Source organism: Lucilia sericata, unplaced genomic scaffold (assembly GCF_015586225.1).
Source record: "Lucilia sericata isolate MDLA Ls3-8-SP2 unplaced genomic scaffold, ASM1558622v1 Contig000070F_arrow, whole genome shotgun sequence".
In the NCBI taxonomy this organism is placed as follows: Eukaryota; Metazoa; Arthropoda; class Insecta; order Diptera; family Calliphoridae; genus Lucilia; species Lucilia sericata.
In genome coordinates this window covers 465,557-485,928 of record NW_023994104.1, presented here as the reverse complement: position 1 = coordinate 485,928, position 20,372 = coordinate 465,557, and the positions used below count along the sequence as shown (strand labels likewise).

At 31.7% G+C, this 20,372-nt stretch overlaps 4 protein-coding genes across 4 annotated transcripts; 2 read left to right on the top strand and 2 right to left on the bottom strand.

Moving 5' to 3' along the window:
• Window positions 1-11,825: 11,825 nt before the first annotated feature.
• On the top strand, window positions 11,826-12,442 carry LOC119616383 (general odorant-binding protein 56h-like). The gene is made up of 2 exons (XM_037972741.1): window positions 11,826-11,950; window positions 12,013-12,442. The coding sequence occupies exons 1-2, from the start codon at window positions 11,897-11,899 to the stop codon at window positions 12,361-12,363; spliced, it is 405 nt and encodes a 134-aa protein (XP_037828669.1). The 5' UTR covers window positions 11,826-11,896; the 3' UTR covers window positions 12,364-12,442.
• A 2,568-nt stretch (window positions 12,443-15,010) lies between these two features.
• Window positions 15,011-15,544, bottom strand: LOC119616385 (general odorant-binding protein 56h-like). Its single transcript, XM_037972743.1, has 2 exons — window positions 15,465-15,544; window positions 15,011-15,398 (listed from the first exon to the last, which is right to left on the bottom strand). The coding sequence occupies exons 1-2, from the start codon at window positions 15,516-15,518 to the stop codon at window positions 15,051-15,053; spliced, it is 402 nt and encodes a 133-aa protein (XP_037828671.1). The 5' UTR covers window positions 15,519-15,544; the 3' UTR covers window positions 15,011-15,050.
• Window positions 15,545-15,667: 123 nt separating this feature from the next.
• LOC119616386 (general odorant-binding protein 56h-like) lies at window positions 15,668-16,375 on the bottom strand. Its single transcript, XM_037972744.1, has 2 exons — window positions 16,271-16,375; window positions 15,668-16,209 (listed from the first exon to the last, which is right to left on the bottom strand). Exons 1-2 carry the CDS (start codon window positions 16,322-16,324, stop codon window positions 15,862-15,864), a joined length of 402 nt encoding a protein of 133 aa, XP_037828672.1. The 5' UTR covers window positions 16,325-16,375; the 3' UTR covers window positions 15,668-15,861.
• Window positions 16,376-18,463: 2,088 nt separating this feature from the next.
• On the top strand, window positions 18,464-19,062 carry LOC119616395 (general odorant-binding protein 56h-like). The gene is made up of 2 exons (XM_037972753.1): window positions 18,464-18,561; window positions 18,622-19,062. The coding sequence occupies exons 1-2, from the start codon at window positions 18,508-18,510 to the stop codon at window positions 18,967-18,969; spliced, it is 402 nt and encodes a 133-aa protein (XP_037828681.1). The 5' UTR covers window positions 18,464-18,507; the 3' UTR covers window positions 18,970-19,062.
• Window positions 19,063-20,372: the final 1,310 nt, after the last annotated feature.

Genomic DNA, 20,372 nt, shown 5'->3' with positions numbered 1-20,372 from the left:
CTATAGACTAGACTATAGACTAGACTATAGACTAGACTATAGACTAGACTATAGACTAGACTATAGACTAGACTATAGGACTAGACTATAGACTAGACTATAGACTAGACTATAGACTAGACTATAGACTAGACTATAGACTAGACTATAGACTAGACTATAGACTAGACTATAGACTAGACTATAGACTAGACTATAGACTAGACTATAGACTAGACTATAGACTAGACTATAGACTAGACTATAGACTAGACTATAGACTAGACTATAGACTAGACTATAGACTAGACTATAGACTAGACTATAGACTAGACTATAGACTAGACTATAGACTAGACTATAGACTAGACTATAGACTAGACTATAGACTAGACTATAGACTAGACTATAGACTAGACTAGTCTATATTCTCGCGAATATTCTGGACCATACTCTATGATATAGCCTTGACTGTAGTCTATAGTGTTAGTTATCCTTTATTTACTACAGGACCTTCATTTGCAACTTAGAAAACATATTAAACAAACCCTGATACATTTCAATTGACATAAGGACAATTTTATTCTTTGATGATTTCATTTTTTTTCAGATGTAGTTAAAAATGCAGACAAATTTGAAAAAGCCTAAGGATATTTTTATTTAAAACTTCAACAGAAGAAATCGATATGCGGGCTACAACAATAAAAAAATTGAAAAAAAAATAAATAAAAATGTACTCATCAAATATTTGTTAAAACACATGCAGCTGAAAATCAGATTTTTTTTGTCATAGCTACAAACAAAAACTAAACAACAGATCCTTATAAAAGTAAAAGACAAAAACAACAAAACTAAATATTAAAGTGTATGGAGAACAAAAAAAAAACATTTTAAAACAGATTGCACCCTCTTTTCTTTGCAGCACTTACCAAATACGAAACCAATACAACAAAAAACATTACAAAAAGAAATAATCTTTTTGAACTGAATTTTTCAAAGAGCAACAACGAAAACAAAATGTTGTATTCTTGATATTTCATCTTAGATAAACACGCTCACTCATCCTCTGCCTCTTGTCCTGGCGGATGACACATTGTGCATGATGTTACGACAACGTAGCATTCATATGTAGGTTGGTTAGCTGACTGGCTGCGATGCATGATTTTGATGGTTGCTTTTTGAAAATGACTTGACTGCCTGGCTGGCATCGATGCTTGTCAAATACACTCAGTCTTGTTAAGCGAATTTTTTTATGCCATTTTTTTGCTTTTCTGCCACTACGTTTGACAATTTTTTTGACAAATGCATACGCACTTCTCTACTACTAGCTTGTTTGCATTACATACTCCATATTAGTTTATTTTTCAGCATTGTTTTCCCGTTTTTTGTTGTTTTTTCATAGATTTTTTGCTATAGTCTGATTATATTTACCATGTTATCTCGTTTAGCAATCATTTTTCATCGTCCTCGTTGTCAACGACATCAGCAACCATCAATACAATTTGCCATTTAGGCAACATACGCGCTTTCCATGTTGCCTTAAGAACTTAGGAAATGCTCTGTTTATACACTTAAACTTTGTAAAAATGAAAAAATTAGTTTAGATTTTTTCTTTCGCCATACTGTGTTCATTGTTTAAGAGTTTTGCTTATTTGTTAGTAACAAACTTGAAATTTTGCAGAGTAAAAAACATAAATAAATAAATAATACAGTTTGGCGAAAAACAACAAAATTCGTTATGCATTTTTTCGACATTAGAGAAATATAAAGCACAGTGGATCAAAAATGCAACTAAGTTGGTAACTTTTTCTGTATTAAATCTGGCATATTCCAAAGCCTCTTCTACATTTCAGTTTGAAGATTTTTCAGACTATAGACTATTCTATAGTCCAGACTATAGACTGTTCTATAGTCCAGACTATAGACTGTTCTATAGTCCAGACTATAGACTGTTCTATAGTCCAGACTATAGACTGTTCTATAGTCCAGACTATAGACTATTCTATAGTCCAGACTACAGACTATTATATAGTCCAGACTATAGACTATTCTACAGTCCAGACTATAGACTATTCTACAGTCCAGACTATTGACTATTCCATACTCCAGACTATAAACTATTCTATAGTCCACACTATAGACTATTCTATAGTCTAGACTATAGACTATTCTATAGTCCACACTGTAGACTATTTTATAGTCCAGACTATAGACTGTTCTATAGTCCATACAATAGACCATTCTATAGTCCATACCGTAGACTATTCTATAGTCCAGACTATAGACTATTCTATAGTCCAGACTATAGACTATTCTATAGTCCAGACTATAGACTATTCTATAGTCCAGACTATAGACTATTCTATAGTCCAGACTATAGACTATTCTATAGTCCAGACTATAGACTATTCTATAGTCCAGACTATAGACTATTCTATAGTCCAGACTATAGACTATTCTATAGTCCAGACTATAGACTATTCTACAGTCCAGACTATAGACTATTCTATAGTCCAGACTATAGACTATTCTATAGTCCAGACTATAGACAATTCTATAGTCCAGACTATAGACTATTCTATAGTGCAGACTATGGACTATTCCATAGTCCAGACTATAGACTATTCTGTAGTCCAGACTATAGACTATTCTATAGTCCAGACTATAGACTATTCTATAGTCCAGACTGTAGACTATTCTATAGTCCAGACTGTAGACTATTCTATAGTCCAGACTATAGACTATTCTATAGTCCAGACTATAGACTATTCTATTGTCCAGACTATAGACTATTCTATAGTCCAGACTATAGACTATTCTATAGTCCAGACTATAGACTATTCTATAGTCCAGACTATAGACTATTCTATAGCCCACTATAGCCCAGACTATAGACTATTCTATAGTCCAGACTATAGACTATTCTATAGTCCAGACTATAGACTATTCTATAGCCCACTATAGCCCAGACTATAGACTATTCTATAGTCCAGACTATAGACTATTCTATAGTCCAGACTATAGACTATTCTATAGTCCAGACTATAGACTATTCTATAGCCCATACAATAGACTATTCTATAGTCCAGACAATAGACTATTCTATAGTCCAGACTATAGACTATTCTATAGTTCAGACTATTCTATAATCCAGACTATAGACTATTCTATAGTCTAGCCTATAGACTATTCTATAATCCAGCCTATAGACTACTCTATAGTACAGCCTATAGACTATTCTATATTCCAGACTGTAGACTATTCTACAGTGCAGATTATAGACTATTCTATAGTCCAGACTATAGACTATTCTATAGTCCAGACAATAGACTATTCTATAGTCTAGCCTACAGTCTACAGTCCAGACTATGGACTATTCTATGGTCCAGACTATAGACTATTCTATACACAAGACTATATACTATTACATAGTCCAGACTATTGTCTGTTCTATAGTCGAGTCACTCTATAGCCTATCCCTTAGGCTTGTCAATGGACTTTTCTACAGTAGAAACTACAATCTAACTCTTTACTTTTTTTAAAAAAATACATTATAGATTGCACGGTGTGACCCCACTGTTCCCCATTTTATTAAATTTGATTTGTATACATACAAATAAACTTTATTCAACTACAATCATCATTAGCTTTAAGATTTTGTATTATTCCGGATTTTTTTTTTTTTTTTTCTAGCAAAAAATACAAAATATATTAAAAATATCACAAAAAGAAACTCATATAAACGCACGACTGAATACGTATAAGTGGATAATTTTATAAAGCAAAATTAGTCAAAATAAAAATCTCCGAAAAAAATAACTAAGGAATGAACGAAAGAAAAATCGTACATGACTGATTGGCGTTCAGGAACTAAAGGCAAAGAAGAAAAAAAGAAAATATATTTGAAAAAAATTGCATGCAAAAGTAGAAGAAAATTGCAAATTTTAAATTGAAATAAAAGAAAATAATTCAATTAAATTTATTTCGTTTTGGGATAAAGAGAAACGTATAACGAAAATGTATGCAAAAGATCTGAATAATGTTAGTATTAAGTGCTAGAGGTTAAAACAAAGAAGCCGAGATTGCTGATTTGCAAAAGAAAAATGTTATTGTAGCAAATAAAATAATTTGTTTAATTAATTTTGAAAAAATGTTAAGAACAAGAATTGAGCTGAGTTTTATATATTTTCTAAACACATCCTTTTTCTTATGACTTTAAATTAATCCACCTTCTAATTTGTTTTCTTTAACATATCACATGTTTAATTATTTTTCCGCTTGTTAAATGTTGTTTTCTAAATAAATTTTTATGGCAGTCATCATTTTTCGGTCAATTCTTTTTATACATGTATATGTACATGTCAGATAAACAGGAAAACAACAAATTACCACATAAAAAATGTAAATTTTTGTTTGCATGAAAACCACAGAAAAAGGGTTAAATACTGTTAAACAAAACATCTGTAACCTGTAACAATTATGGGTTACATAAATAATTTTGGTATTTTGTATGTATTTTAAACTAAAACAAAGAAAAATTTCAATATTTTTTTGGTTAGAAAAACACAAAACGGAAAAGGAACTAAAGAAAACCAGCTGTCCCTTTAAATGACCACGGTTTTATTTAAACATAATTTGTTTTAGTGAAAAAAACTACTTAAAAACGTCAAAATATTGGAAGACTATAGACTGGACAATAGACTATAGTCTGGACTATAGACTATAGTCTGGACTATAGACTATAGTCTGGTCTATAGACTATAATCTGGACTATAGACTATTGTCTGAACCATAAAATATAATCTGGATTACATACATTATTATGGATTATAGATTATAATCTGGACTATAGACTATAGTCTGGACTATAGACTATAGTATGGACTATAGACTATAGTCTGGACTATAGACTATAGCATGAACTATAGACTATAGTCTGGACTATAGACTATAGCATGAACTATAGACTATAGTCTGGACTATAGACTATAGTCTGGACTATAGACTATAGTGTGGACTATAGACTATAGTCTGGACTATAGACTATAGTCTGGACTATAGACTATAGTCTGGACTATAGACTATAGTCTGGACTATAGATGATAGTCTGGACTATAGACTATAGTCTGGACTATAGACTATAGTCTGGACTATAGACTATAGTCTGGACTATAGACTATAGTCTGGACTATAGACTATAGTCTGGACTATAGACTATAGTCTGGACTATAGACTATAGTCTGGACTATAGACTATAGTCTGACTATAGACTATAGTCTGGACTATAGATAATAGTCTGGACTATAGACTATAGTCTGGACTATAGACTATAGTCTGGACTATAGACTATAGTCTGGACTATAGACTATAGTCTGGACTATAGACTATAGTATGGACTATAGACTATAGTCTGGACTATAGACTATAGTCTGGACTATAGACTATAGTCTGGACTATAGACTATAGTCTGGACTATAGACTATAGTCTGGACTATAGATGATAGTCTGGACTATAGACTATAGTCTGGACTATAGATGATAGCCTGGACTATAGACTATAGTCTGGACTATAGACTATAGTCTGGACTATAGACTATAGTCTGGACTATAGACTATAGTCTGGACTATAGACTATAGTCTGGACTGTAGACTATAGTCTGGACTATAGACTATAGTCTGGACTATAGACTATAATCTGGACTATAGACTGTAGTCTAAACTAGAGACTATAGTCCGGACTATAGTCTGAACTATAGACTATTGTCTGGATTATAGATTACAATACACTATAGTCTGGACTATAGACTATAGTCTGGACTGTAGACTATAGACTAGATTATAGTCTGGACTATAGACTATAGTCTGGACTATAGACTATAGTCTGGACTATAGACTATAGTCTGGACTATAGACTATAGTCTGGACTATAGACTATAGTCTGGACTATAGACTATAGTCTGGACTATAGACTATAGTCTGGACTATAGTCTATAGTCAGGACTATAGACTATAGTCTCGGCTATAGACTATAGGCTGGACTATAGACTATAGTCTCGACTATAGACTATAGTCTGGAATATAGACTGTAGTCTGAACTATAGACTATAGCCTATAGCCTGGACTAGAGACTATAGTCTGGTCTTTAGACAATAGCCTGGACTATAGACTATAGTCTGGATTATAGATTACAATACACTATAGTCTGGACTATAGACTATAGTCTGGACTGTAGACTATAGACTATAGATTATAATCTGGACTATAGACTATAGTCTGGACTATAGACTATAGTCTGGACTATAGACTATAGTCTGGACTATAGACTATAGTCTGGACTATAGACTATAGTCTGGACTATAGACTATAGTCTGGACTATAGACTATAGTCTGGACTATAGTCTATAGTCAGGACTATAGACTATAGTCTCGGCTATAGACTATAGGCTGGACTATAGACTATAGTCTCGACTATAGACTATAGTCTGGACTATAGACTGTAGTCTGAACTATAGACTATTGTCTGGTCTATAGCCTATAGCCTGGACTAGAGACTATAGTCTGGTCTTTAGTCAATAGCCTGGACTATAGACTATAGTCTGGATTATAGATTACAATACACTATAGTCTGGACCATAGACTATAGTCCGGACTGTAGACTATATACTATAGAGTCTGGACTATAGACTATAGTCTGGACTATAGACTATAGTCTGGACTATAGACTATAGTCTGGACTATAGACTATAGTCTGGACTATAGACTATAGTCTGGACTATAGACTATAGTCTGGACTATAGACTATAGTCTGGACTATAGACTATAGTCTGGACTATAGACTATAGTCTGGACTATAGACTATAGTCTGGACTATAGACTATAGTCTGGACTATAGACTATAGTTTGGACTATAGACTATAGTCTGGACTATAGGCTATAGTCTGGACTATAGACTATAGTCTGGACTATAGACTATACTCTGGACTATAGACTATAGTCAGGACAATAGACTATAGTCTGGGCTACAGACTATAGTCTGGACTATAACTGCAGTCAGGACTATAGACTATAGTCTGGACTATAGACTGTAGTCAGGACTATAGACTATAGTCTGGACTACAGACTGTAGTCAGGACTATAGACTATAGTCTGGACTATAGACTATAGTCTAGACTATAGCCTAGAGTCTGTACTATAGAATATAATCTAGACTATAGACTATTGTCTGGACTATGCACTATAATGTGGATTATATACTTTATTATGGATTATAGATTATATTCTGGACTATAGACTACTATAGTCCAAACGGGTTTTGATCATCCTCGATTGTCTGAACTATTGTTTAAAAAGGAAATAGGCTTTTTAATTTTTGTTGCAAATTTTTGTCACCTGGTCAGAAGCCAATTACAACATTGCAGCAATTTTCCTTGTACAACATAAGGATTAACAACAAAAGACCAGTCCTTTAAATATAGCTTGGCCAGTAGCAGTTCCTAACGACATTTCCTTAAGAAAAATAAACTAACTGCACATTTATTTTAATCCAATTATAATCGTATCTTGTCACAAATCCATTTGACAGCATCTGTTACAAATAATGAGCTGTAAACAAATGAATATTTAAAATAATGCAATCAAAAATTGTACCAAAAGGCAAAAAAATTACAAAAAAAAGGAACATGATACAGAAAACTCATTACATTACACAAAAAAAAGGAAAAATCAATTTACAAAATTATTTACGCTTAAAATTACGCAAATTTAAAAGCAAGACTCATCTTTACAAAAAATAAAATATACAATTACCAAACAATGTGCAGCATTAGAAAACATTTTCTAATGCACGAGCCGTACAAATGGAAATTAGAAAATGTAGAGAAATGAAAGAAACGGTGTTTTGAAAAGTGTAACAAATGCATTGACAAACGGTAGGCAGGCGAAACAAATTGTGCCTGTAAATGAATTTATAAAATATACAAATAGCAATTTTTTTGTGTAAAAAAGAACAAAATCACTATCAGCTGGCTTTTGTTCTAATAAAATCATACGCAAAAAAAGTTGGTGAATATATAGGGTGTTTTGTTAGGATATGTTTAAAAAATCTATAATATAATCGTTCTTAATATTTTGCTTCTGTTTAAAAACACCCAGTGTGTATCCTAAGCTAAATTTCCGAACTCAATTGCATAAAAAACTGCTACAACAATAGTTTAGCAAAAACTTATAGCATGCATTTATAAATATTTATGTATTTTTTAAATAAATTTATCTATGCACAATGTTTTGTTGTTGTTGGAAAATCAATTTTGTATGTATATTGTTTGCATTTTTGCAATCTTCTATAACATTCATAAATTTATGAGTTTTGAATATGTTTCAGTTTCTATTTGGGCTTTGATATTTTTTTAGATATTCTGTTTTATTTTAGATAAATATTAATAAAGCTCACAATTGTAAAGGGAATGAAATCTTTTATATATTCACCAGACTGAAGGGACAGTCTACTAATCAAATACTACAAATTTTCTAGAAGAAAACTACAACTAAACAAGAACGAACTAGAAGTAAACCAGAACTGAACTAGAACTGAACTAGAACTGAACTAGAACTGAACTAGAACTGAACTAGAACTGAACTAGAACTGAACTAGTACTTAACTAGTACTGAACTAGAACTGAACTAGAACTGAACTAGAACTGAACTAGAACTGAACTAGAACTGAACTAGAACTGAACTAGAACTGAACTAGAACTGAACTAGAACTGAACTAGAACTGAACTAGAACTGAACTAGAACTGAACTAGAACTGAACTAGAACTGAACTAGAACTGAACTAGAACTGAACTAGAACTGAACTAGAACTGAACTAGAACTGAACTAGAACTGAACTAGAACTGAACTAGAACTGAACTAGAACTGAACTAGAACTGAACTAGAACTGAACTAGAACTGAACTAGAACTGAACTAGAACTGAACTAGAACTGAACTAGAACTGAACTAGAACTGAACTGAACTAGAACTGAACTAGAACTGAACTAGAACTGAACTAGAACTGAACTAGAACTGAACTAGAACTGAACTAGAACTGAACTAGAACTGAACTAGAACTGAACTAGAACTGAACTAGAACTGAACTAGAACTGAACTAGAACTGAACTAGAACTGAACTAGAACTGAACTAGAACTGAACTAGAACTGAACTAGAACTGAACTAGAACTGAACTAGAACTGAACTAGAACTGAACTAGAACTGAACTAGAACTGAACTAGAACTGAACTAGAATTGAACTAGAACTGAACTAGAACTGAACTAGAACTGAATTAGAACTGAACTAGAACTGAACTAGAACTGGACTAGAACTGAACTAGAACTGAACTAGAACTGAACTAGAACAGAACTAGAACTGAACTAGAACTGAACTAGAACTGAACTAGAACTGAACTAGAGCTGAACTAGAACTGAACTAGAACATGAACTAGAACTGAACTAGAACTGAACTAGAACTAGAACTAGAACTGAACTAGAACTGAACTAGAACTGAACTCGAACTGAACTAGAACTGAACTAGAACTGAACTAGAACTGAACTAGAACTGAACTAGAACTGAACTAGAACTGAACTAGAACTGAACTAGAACTGAACTAGAACTGAACTAGAACTGAACTAGAACTGAACTAGAACTGAACTAGAACTGAACTAGAACTGAACTAGAACTGAACTAGAACTGACTAGAACTGAACTAGAACTGAACTAGAACTGAACTAGAACTGAACTAGAACTGAACTAGAACTGAACTAGAACTGAACTAGAACTGAACTAGAACTGAACTAGAACTGAACTAGAACTGAACTAGACTGAACTAGAACTGAACTAGAACTGAACTAGAACTGAACTAGAACTGAACTAGAACTGAACTAGAACTGAAACTAGAACTGAACTAGAACTGAACTAGAACTGAACTAGAACTGAACTAGAACTGAACTAGAACTAGAACTGAACTAGAACTGAACTAGAACTGAACTAGAACTGAACTAGAACTGAACTAGAACTGAACTAGAACTGAACTAGAACTGAACTAGAACTGAACTAGAACTGAACTAGAACTGAACTAGAACTGAACTAGAACTGAACTAGAACTGAACTAGAACTGAACTAGAACTGAACTAGAACTGAACTAGAACTGAACTAGAACTGAACTAGAACTGAACTAGAACTGAACTAGAACTGAACTAGAACTGAACTAGAACTGAACTAGAACTGAACTAGAACTGAACTAGAACTGAACTAGAACTGAACTAGAACTGAACTAGAACTGAACTAGAACTGAACTAGAACTGAACTAGAATTGAACTAGAACTGAACTAGAACTGAACTAGAACTGAACTAGTACTGAACTAGAACTCAACTAAGACTGTGGGCTTTAGTTTATACTATAATCCTATAACCTGACTATAGTTCATTTCATTTCCATTTAGGTGAGACAATAGTTTAATTTTGAAAGACAAACAAACTACTAAATCAGTAGTAATTGCCAGAACTGATCACTCCTTTAAACATAGCATACAGTACACAATATGCCTAAAATTTCCGGTCATTATTCATTTCTTAGTTTTTCTCATAAGAACCCCTACTGTTGTTGCAAAATTTTCTTAAATTTTTCTTATTTAACTCAAAGATTTATGTAACTATTCCCTCAGGATGCTTGACCTTTGGCCACAAAAATTATAATCCATTGTTTAAGCTAGCATTTTAAAATTTCATATTAAACCAGAAAACTGTCACTCGAGAAAAAAAAAAACAATTGTTTATTGGGTTTTGTTTACTTTTAACAATTAAGAAAATTTTCTTTTAAAAATATTATTTTGAGGTTAAAATTAAAACCATAAAATTAAAGAACTACAACTGTTGAGAAAAAAAAGGACTATGAAATGCAGTTTAAGGTAATGGTTGTTCTTTTCTTTAGAGAAAATAGAAAAAAAGGATGTGGGCTCAAACAGCGCAGAGTTGACGCCTTAACTGACAAATGTTTTACCAAAACACACAGCTGGAGTTTTAACACATTTTTAGGTTGCACATTTAATGGTTCGAGGGATTCTTGTCTTGTTATTGGTTTAAAAGTAAGAACAGATTTGGTAATTTTGTAAAAAATTATGTGAAGTTTAAGAAAAGTAATAATTAAGTAAAATTAACAGCTGTTTCAGCAAGGAAAGTAATTTTCAATTTAAACAAAAAAAATTTAAAAAATTATTAATAATAATTAACGCCCTGTTTTCTAGCAGACTGTTAATTTAGTTTAATAAATGTCAATAAAAGTTAAAAACATTTATAAAAACCTGCAAATTATATGTTGTTAAGTTTTATTTGCAAAATTTTTTAAATTAACAAATTGTATTGTTTTGTTTATAATAATAATTTAATTGCACTTAATGAATATCTAAATACAACAAAATGCTTTAATTCACACAAAATGCGCAAAATTTACAAAACAAAAAACAAATATTTTTAAAAGCCACATAAACAAAATAACCACAAACGAATTGTTTTGTACGATTTGTTTGTGCTGAAATATTATTAACAAATATTTTCAAATTAAATACAAATTCAAATCAATTTCATTGGCTTTGAACACAATAATTGCATTTATTAATAAGTTTTTTTTTTTCTCACATTCATATAGTAATGTAAATTATTTTCTATTTAGTTATTTTTTTGTTTATCACAAACAAAACAGCCAAAAGGTTTTGTAGAAAATTTATGGTTTAATTGGATAAATATGAATATTTTTGTTAATAAATTTAAATGAAAATAATAAAGTTAAAAATTTTCATATAAATTAGAGCAAATTTACAAATGAAATTATTAGTTTGGATTTATAATTCTAACACAACACTTCATAGATAACTGATAAAAAAAACATGAAATTCTATATAATGTTGATGGCAGCAGTTTTGGCAGTGGCACAAGTCCAGGTATTAAATTTGTTTCAAAAAATAAAACTTCCTTTATATAAAACATTCCTTTTTCCGCTAAGGCCGATATGAAAGAGGAAATGCGCAAACTAGACATGGCCTGCCGTGAGGAATCCCATGTCAGCGCGGATGCATTAAAATCTTTCTTTAGTAATAACATGAAGGATGAACCAACGGATGCTATTAAGTGTCACTTAAAATGTTTTATGGAAAAGCAAGGCCATTGGAAAAATGGTGCCTTTGATGAAAATGCTGTCAAAAAGTTTTTACAAGGCATACCCTCCTTAAAAGATCAACAGGATGCTGTAAACAAGGCTATAGATGATTGTAAAAACCAAAAGGGTTCTTCAGAATGTGATACCGCCTATCTGATCACTAAATGCATGACAGAACACAAAGCTAATCTCATGTAAAGTGTTATTGTGAATTAAACTATTGTTATTTCGCAAATTTGAAAGAACAGAGTTCTAAATAAAAACATGGGCTAATATTAAAAAGAAGTTTAGATTTTTGCTTATAACGTCAAAAAAAGGAACAATATAAAATGTATCTTAAAATATAATGTAGCGTATAGTAGACTGTACCAGACTATAGCCTATAGTCCAGACTATATTCTATATTCCAGATGGTATTCTATATTCCAGATTATTGTCTATAGTCCAGACTGTAGCCCAGGCTGTATTTTATAGACTATAATCCAGACTATAGTCCAGATTGTATTCTTTAGTCCAGACTATAGCCTATAGTCCAGACTATAGTCTATCGTCTAGACTATAGCCTATAGTCCAGACTACAGTCTATCGTCCAGACTATAGTCTATCGTCCAAACTGTATTATACAGTCCAGACTATAGTCTACAGTCCAGACTATAGTCTACAGTTCAGATTATAGTCTACAGTCCAGACTATAGTCTATAGTCCAGACTGTAGTCTACAGTCCAGACTATAGTCTATAGTCCAGACTATAGTCTACAGTCCAGACTATAGTCTACAGTCCAGATTATAGTCTACAGTCCAGACTATAGTCTACAGTCCAGACTATAGTCTACAGTCCAGACTATAGTCTACAGTCCAGACTATTGTCTACAGTCCAGACTATAGTCTACAGTCCAGATTATAGTCTACACTCCAGACTATAGTCTACAGCCCAGACTATAGTCTACAGTCCAGACTATAGTCTACAGCCCAGACTATAGTCTACAGTCCAGACTATAGTCCAGAATATAGTCAATAGTCCAGACTATAGTCTATAGTCCAGACTATAGTCTATAGTCCAGAATATAGTCAATAGTCCAGACTATATTTAATAGTCCAGTCTATAGTCCAGACTATAGTCAATATTCCAGAATATAGTCAATAGTCCAGACTATATTTAATAGTCCAGACTATGGTCAATAGTTCAGAGTATAGTCCATAGTCCAGACTATAGTGAATAGTCCCGACTATAGTCAATAGTCCAGACAATAGTCCAGACCATAGTTTATAGCTCATATTATAGTCGATAGTCTAGACTATAGTCAATAGGCCAGACTATAGTTAATAGTCCACACTATAGTCAATAGTCCAGACTATAGTCAATAGTCCAAACTATAGTCAATAGTCCACACTATAGTGAATAGTGCAGATTATAGTCAATAGTCCAGACTATAGTCAATAGTCCAGACTATAGTCAATAGTCCAGACTATAGTCTATAGTCCACACTACAGTCTATAGCCCATATTATAGTCGATAGTGTAGACTATAGGCCAGACTATAGTCTAGACAATAGTCTATAGTCCAAACTGTAGTCTACAGTACAGACTACAGTCTGTAGTACAGACTATAATGAAAATTTCAATTCAAGTAAAAATTCCATTTTAATTGAATTTTCAACTTTTTATTGACAATTTCAATTTTTAGTGAAAATTTAAATTTTTAGTGAAAATTTCAATTTTTAGTGAAAATTTCAATTTTTAGTGAAAATATCAATTTTCAGTGAAAATTTAAATTTTTAGTGAAAATTTCAATTTTTAGTGAAAATTTCAATTTTTAGTGAAAATTTAAATTTGTAGTGAAAATATCAATTTTTAATAAAAATTTCAATTTTTAATAAAAATTTCAATTTTTAATAAAAATTTCAATTTTTAATAAAAATTTCAATTTTTAATAAAAATTTCAATTTTTAGTGAAAATTTCAATTTTTAGTGAAAATTTCAATTTTTAGTGAAAATTTCAATTTTTAGTGAAAATTTCAATTTTTAGTGAAAATTTCAATTTTTAGTGAAAATTTCATTTTTTTGGTGGAATTAGCTTATATATGCATTCTATCAACGGCAAAACACGCAATGCATTAAAACACCGCTAACATATAAAATCCGTATTTGGCGTTGCTAAAAGTTTACTTAAGACCGGTTTATACTCCAAAAACAACAACAACACAAGTACTGCCTACATGCAAAGGGTACACTAAATAATGAGAAGTGCATAGTAAGCTTTGTTTATCTTAAGTAGATTATTTATCAAGACATGTGTTTTGTTTAGTTAATATTGCGACAAAATAAACGTATAGATGTTACATATTATATATCATTGGAAAGGTAATGAAGTCTAGTTTGTAAAAATGTAGGCAATAGTTTAATAGGCCGAATAACTTTAGACGATAATGTAGTTTAAATAAGCAAATAATAGGGACAAGAATTAAGACATAGAATATATTCAAGACTGGACTGTAGACTAGATTATAGAGAGGAGTATAGATACGACTATAGTATAGACTATAGGCGAGACTATATATAAGACTAGAGACTAGACTACTTAGTAGATAAGACCATAGAGTAGCCTGGACAAGGCAAGACTATTCAGCAGACTGATTAGCTAATTAGTTAGTTAGCTTAAAATCCTTAGAAATAAACCTAGGCCTCTAACGGGGCTTGCTTTACCAGTGCCTCAGATGGGAATCTAACACATCACTTCCGGTGTACCAGACTAGAACACTAACCTATCATAGGCCACTCGTCAAAGATATACTCTATGATGTATCCCATTCTGTAGTGTAAACTGAAATTTTTACTTTTTTGTTAATATGTTTATTTAGAAATTTGTTCTTTCAAATTGGCGAACTTCACATTATAAGAGCTTCATGTTCGGTCATGCATTTGGTAATCAAATAGGCAGTCTCACATTCCGTTGAACCCTTTTGATTTTTGCAATCATCTATGTACTTGTTTACAGCATCCTCTTGATCTTTTAATTCAGGCATGTCTAGTAGAAACTCTTTCGCAGCAATTTCATCAAAGGCGCCGCTTTTCCAGTACCCCTGTTTTTCCATATTACATTTTAAGAAACACATTATAGCTTCCTGGGGCTTTATATTATAATTTTGAAAGAAACTATTTAAGTCCTCCTCGCTGACCTGGGTTTCCTCACGGCAGGCCATGTTCACTTGATCAAACTCCTCTTCCATATCGGCCTTAAGGGAAGGAGTTATGTTTTATTTATACAAATGCAATTTTAGTTTTATAAAAAATTTTAATACCTTGACTTGCACTATTGCCACAATTACACCGATGAATAGAATGTTGAATTTCATATTGTGTTGTTTTGGAATTTTAAATTCATACTAATAATTTTAATTTAAAATTCTCACTTAAATATTGATATTTATCTTACTAAATCACAAAGTTCTATAAAATATTTTGGATGTTTTGTTATTAACAAATACAAATAAATAGAAAACAATTTACATCTGCATATATTATTTTATATATTTAAATGAGAAAATAAGCTAGAGTTAATTAAGCTATTGTGCTAAGCTGAATTTTATATACGCTCCACCTAATAGTTATTGTTATATAAATTTACATTTTAATTGATCAAATATTTCTGGAAATAGATTTTCTGACATAATGTAGTACACAGACAAATATAACAGTTTACATGACAACTGCTTTGTATTCAGTCATGCATTTGGTAATCAGATAGGCGGTATCACATTCTGAGGAACCTTTCTTAGTTTTGCAATCATCTATAGTCTTATTTATAACATCCTTTTCGTCTTCTGTGGCGGCTATATTGTGTAAAAACTTTTTGGCAGCTTCTTCATCAAAGGCGCCATTTTTCCATTGACCATATTTCTCCATATAACATTTTAAGTGACATTTTATTGCCTCCTTAGGTTCTTTCATATCATTTTGAAAGAATCTCTTAATTTCATTCTCGCTGACCTGGGTTTCCTCACGGCAAGCCATGTCTACTTTGCTTAGGTCCAATTTCATGTCGGACTTAGTAAAATGATTTCTATTTTATAATAAAGAAATTTTATTTTTCTAATAATTTACATACCTTGACTTGTCCTGCTGCCAAAATTACTACCATAAATAATAGGTAGAACTTCATGTTTTGTTAACAAATTTTCTAGCTTGTTTTATATTAGAATTATAAATCCATTCTAATAATTTTATTTGAAAATTTGCTCAAATTTATATGAAAATTGGAAGCTTAATTTAGTAAAATATTCAATTCAAATTTAAAAATTAAATGTCTAAATACCTAAAACTAATTACAAATAAATAGACGGTTAAGGGATTTTTTTTGCGTAATTTGCGTTTAAATGAATATGGGAAGCGGCCAGCATATGGGAGCTTTGGCCAATTATGGATCCATGACATTGAAAAACAAATTTAATTTAATATAATAATATTTAATTTTCGGTCATATAATTAAATGTATGTGTGAAGGTTTTAGTATATTATTTACATTATGTAGTATATTATATATATTAATACATATGTATATTTTTAGTTAAATGTATTTTTATAGAACATAATCTAGACTATTTACTACAGTCTTTACTATAAAATATAGTCTGCTGTATACACTATAGTCCAAACTATAGTTTATACTATACTCGGACTAGACTAGGATCTGGACTAAAGACTTTAGTCTGAATTATAGACTGTAGTCTGGACTTAGACTATAGATTGTAGTCTGGACTATAGAACATAATCTGGATTATAGACTGCAGTCTGAACTGTATACGATAGTCTGGCCTATGGACTATACTCGGGACTATAGACTGTAGTCTGGACTATATACTATAGTCTGTACTATTGACTATACTCGGAACTATAGACTGTAGTCTGGACTATATACCATAGTCTGGACCATAGACTATAATCTGGACTATAGACTATAGTCTGGACTAGAGAATATAGTCTGAACTATAGACTATAGTCTGGACTATAGATTTTAGTCTGAAATATATAATATAGTCTGGACTAGAGAATATAGTCTGGACTATAGACTATAGAATATAGTCTGGACTATAGACTATAGTCGGGACTATAGACTATAGCATGGATTTTAGACTAATATCTGGACTAGAGACTATAGTCTGGACTAGAGAATATAGTCTGAACTATAGACTATAGTCTGGACTATAGATTTTAGTCTCAAATATATAATATAGTCTGGACTAGAGAATATAGTCTGGACTATAGACTATAGAATATAGTCTGGACTATAGACTATAGTCGGGACTATAGACTATAGTATGGATTTTAGACTAATAGTCTGGACTATAGACTGTAGTCTTGACTATAGACTATAATCTGGTCTATACACTGTAGTCTGGCCTATAGACTATTGTCTGGACTATAGACTATAGTCTGGACTACTATAGTCTGGACTATAGACTAGAGTCTGGACTAAAGAATATAGTATGGACTATAGACTATGGTCTGGACTATAGACTATAGTCTGGACTATAGACTATAGTCTGGACTATAGACTATAGTCTGGACTAGAGAATATAGTCTGAACTATAGACTATAGTCTGGACTATAGATTTTAGTCTCAAATATATAATATAGTCTGGACTAGAGAATATAGTCTGGACTATAGACTATAGAATATAGTCTGGACTATAGACTATAGTCGGGACTATAGACCATAGTCGGGACTATAGACTATAGTATGGATTTTAGACTAATAGTCTGGACTATAGACTGTAGTCTTGACTATAGACTATAATCTGGTCTATACACTGTAGTCTGGCCTATAGACTATTGTCTGGACTATAGACTAGAGTCTGGACTAAAGAATATAGTATGGACTATAGACTATCGTCTGGACTATAGACTATAGTCTGGACTATAGACTATAGTCTGGACTATAGACTATAGTCTGGACTATAGACTATAGTCTGGACTATAGACTATAGTATGAAATATAGACTATAGTCTGGACTATAGAATATAGTCCATATATTTGATCAATGAAATGTAGCGTATATAAAATTCGGCTCAGCTGAATGTAACAATCTAACTAGCGTTTTTCTCATTCTAAATACATACAGATATACATAGATTATTTTCTATGGAGTTTTTTTTATTGTTGTTTATTACAAACACAAAAACAGTCAAAATATTTTGGCGATAATTTGTGATTTAATTAAACAAATTGCTATGAATATTTGTTAATAAATTTAAGTGTGAATTATAAATTAAAATTATCAGTATAGATCTATAACTCTAAAACAACACAACTCAGCTACATATTTTGTTAGATCAAAAATTATTATGAATTTCTACATTATATTCATAACAGTAATTTTAGCATTAGTACAAGTAAAGGTATTACAATTTTTATAAAAATAAAATTATATTTGTATAAGCACAACTCCTCCCCTTAAGGCCTATATGAAAGAGATGCTTGACAAAATAGACATGGCCTGCCGTGAAGAAGTCCCGGTCAGCGAGAACGAATTGTACACTTTTTATGGAAATTATAAGCAAAAGCCTGAGGAAGCTATAATGTGTTTATTAAAGTGTTATGTGGAAAAACATGGTAGCTGGAAGAATGGCGCCTTTGATGAAAATGGTGCAAGAGAGTATTTACTAGGCATACCCACCTTAAGATATCGACCGGATGCTGTTAGCAAGATCATAGATGATTGCAAACACCAAAAGGGTTCCTCAGAATGTCATACCGCCTATCTGATTATAGTATGTATGACCGAACATGAAGCTGTTATAGTGTAAAGTGTTATTGAGAATTAAGTGCTAGTTATTGTTGTTTCATCATTTTGAAAGAATATATTTTTAAACAATATAATATAGTATAATAATCATAATCTCCAATATGATCTGGGCTATAGCATATGCAAAATCTAAACTAATGTCTTGACTAAATTAGGACTGTAGTATAGAACATATTCAGGACTATATCGATAATATAGCATGAACTATATATATTATCGACTGCAGTCTGTATACACTTTTATCTATATACTGTCTATAGTCTAGTCTATAGTCTAGTCTATAGTCTAGTCTAGTCTAGTCTAGTCTAGTCTATAGTCTAGTCTATAGTCTAGTCTATAGTCTAGTCTATAGTCTAGTCTATAGTCTAGTCTATAGTCTAGTCTATAGTCTAGTCTATAGTCTAGTCTATAGTCTAGTCTATAGTCTAGTCTATAGTCTAGTCTATAGTCTAGTCTATAGTCTAGTCTATAGTCTAGTCTATAGTCTAGTCTATAGTCTAGTCTATAGTCTAGTCTATAGTCTAGTCTAGTCTAGTCTATAGTCTAGTCTATAGTCTAGTCTATAGTCTAGTCTATAGTCTAGTCTATAGTCTAGTCTATAGTCTAGTCTATAGTCTAGTCTATAGTCTAGTCTATAGTCTAGTCTATAGTCTAGTCTATAGTCTAGTCTATAGTCTAGTCTATAGTCTAGTCTATAGTCTAGTCTATAGTCTAGTCTATAGTCTAGTCTATAGTCTAGTCTATAGTCTAGTCTATAGTCTAGTCTATAGTCTAGTCTAGTCTAGTCTATAGTCTAGTCTATAGTCTAGTCTATAGTCTAGTCTATAGTCTAGTCTATAGTCTAGTCTATAATCTAGTCAATAGTCTAGTCTATAGTCTAGTCTATAGTGTAGTCTATAGTCTAGTCTATAGTCTAGTCTATAGTCTAGTCTATAGTCTAGTCTATAGTCTAGTCTATAGTCTAGTCTATAGTCTAGTCTATAGTCTAGTCTATAGTCTAGTCTATAGTCTAGTCTATAGTCTAGTCTATAGTCTATTCTATAGTCTAGTCTATAATCTAGTCTATAGTCTAGTCTATAGTCTAGTCTATAGTCTAGTCTATATACTAGACTATAGTCTAGTCTATGGTCTAGTCTATAGTCTAGTCTATAGCCTAGTCTATAGTCTAGTCTATAGGCTAGTCTATAGTCTATTCTATAGGCCAGTCTATAGTCTAGTCTATAGTCCACTCCATAGTCTAATTTATAGTATAGTCTATAGACTAGTCTGTTGTCTATGTGGGCTTTATTATAGACTATAGTCTGGAATATAGTATCGACTACAATATGGGCTGTAGTCTAAACTAAACGATTCAAATCAATAAAATAATTTCATAATTTGAATTTAAAGCAACCGCTGCTTGTC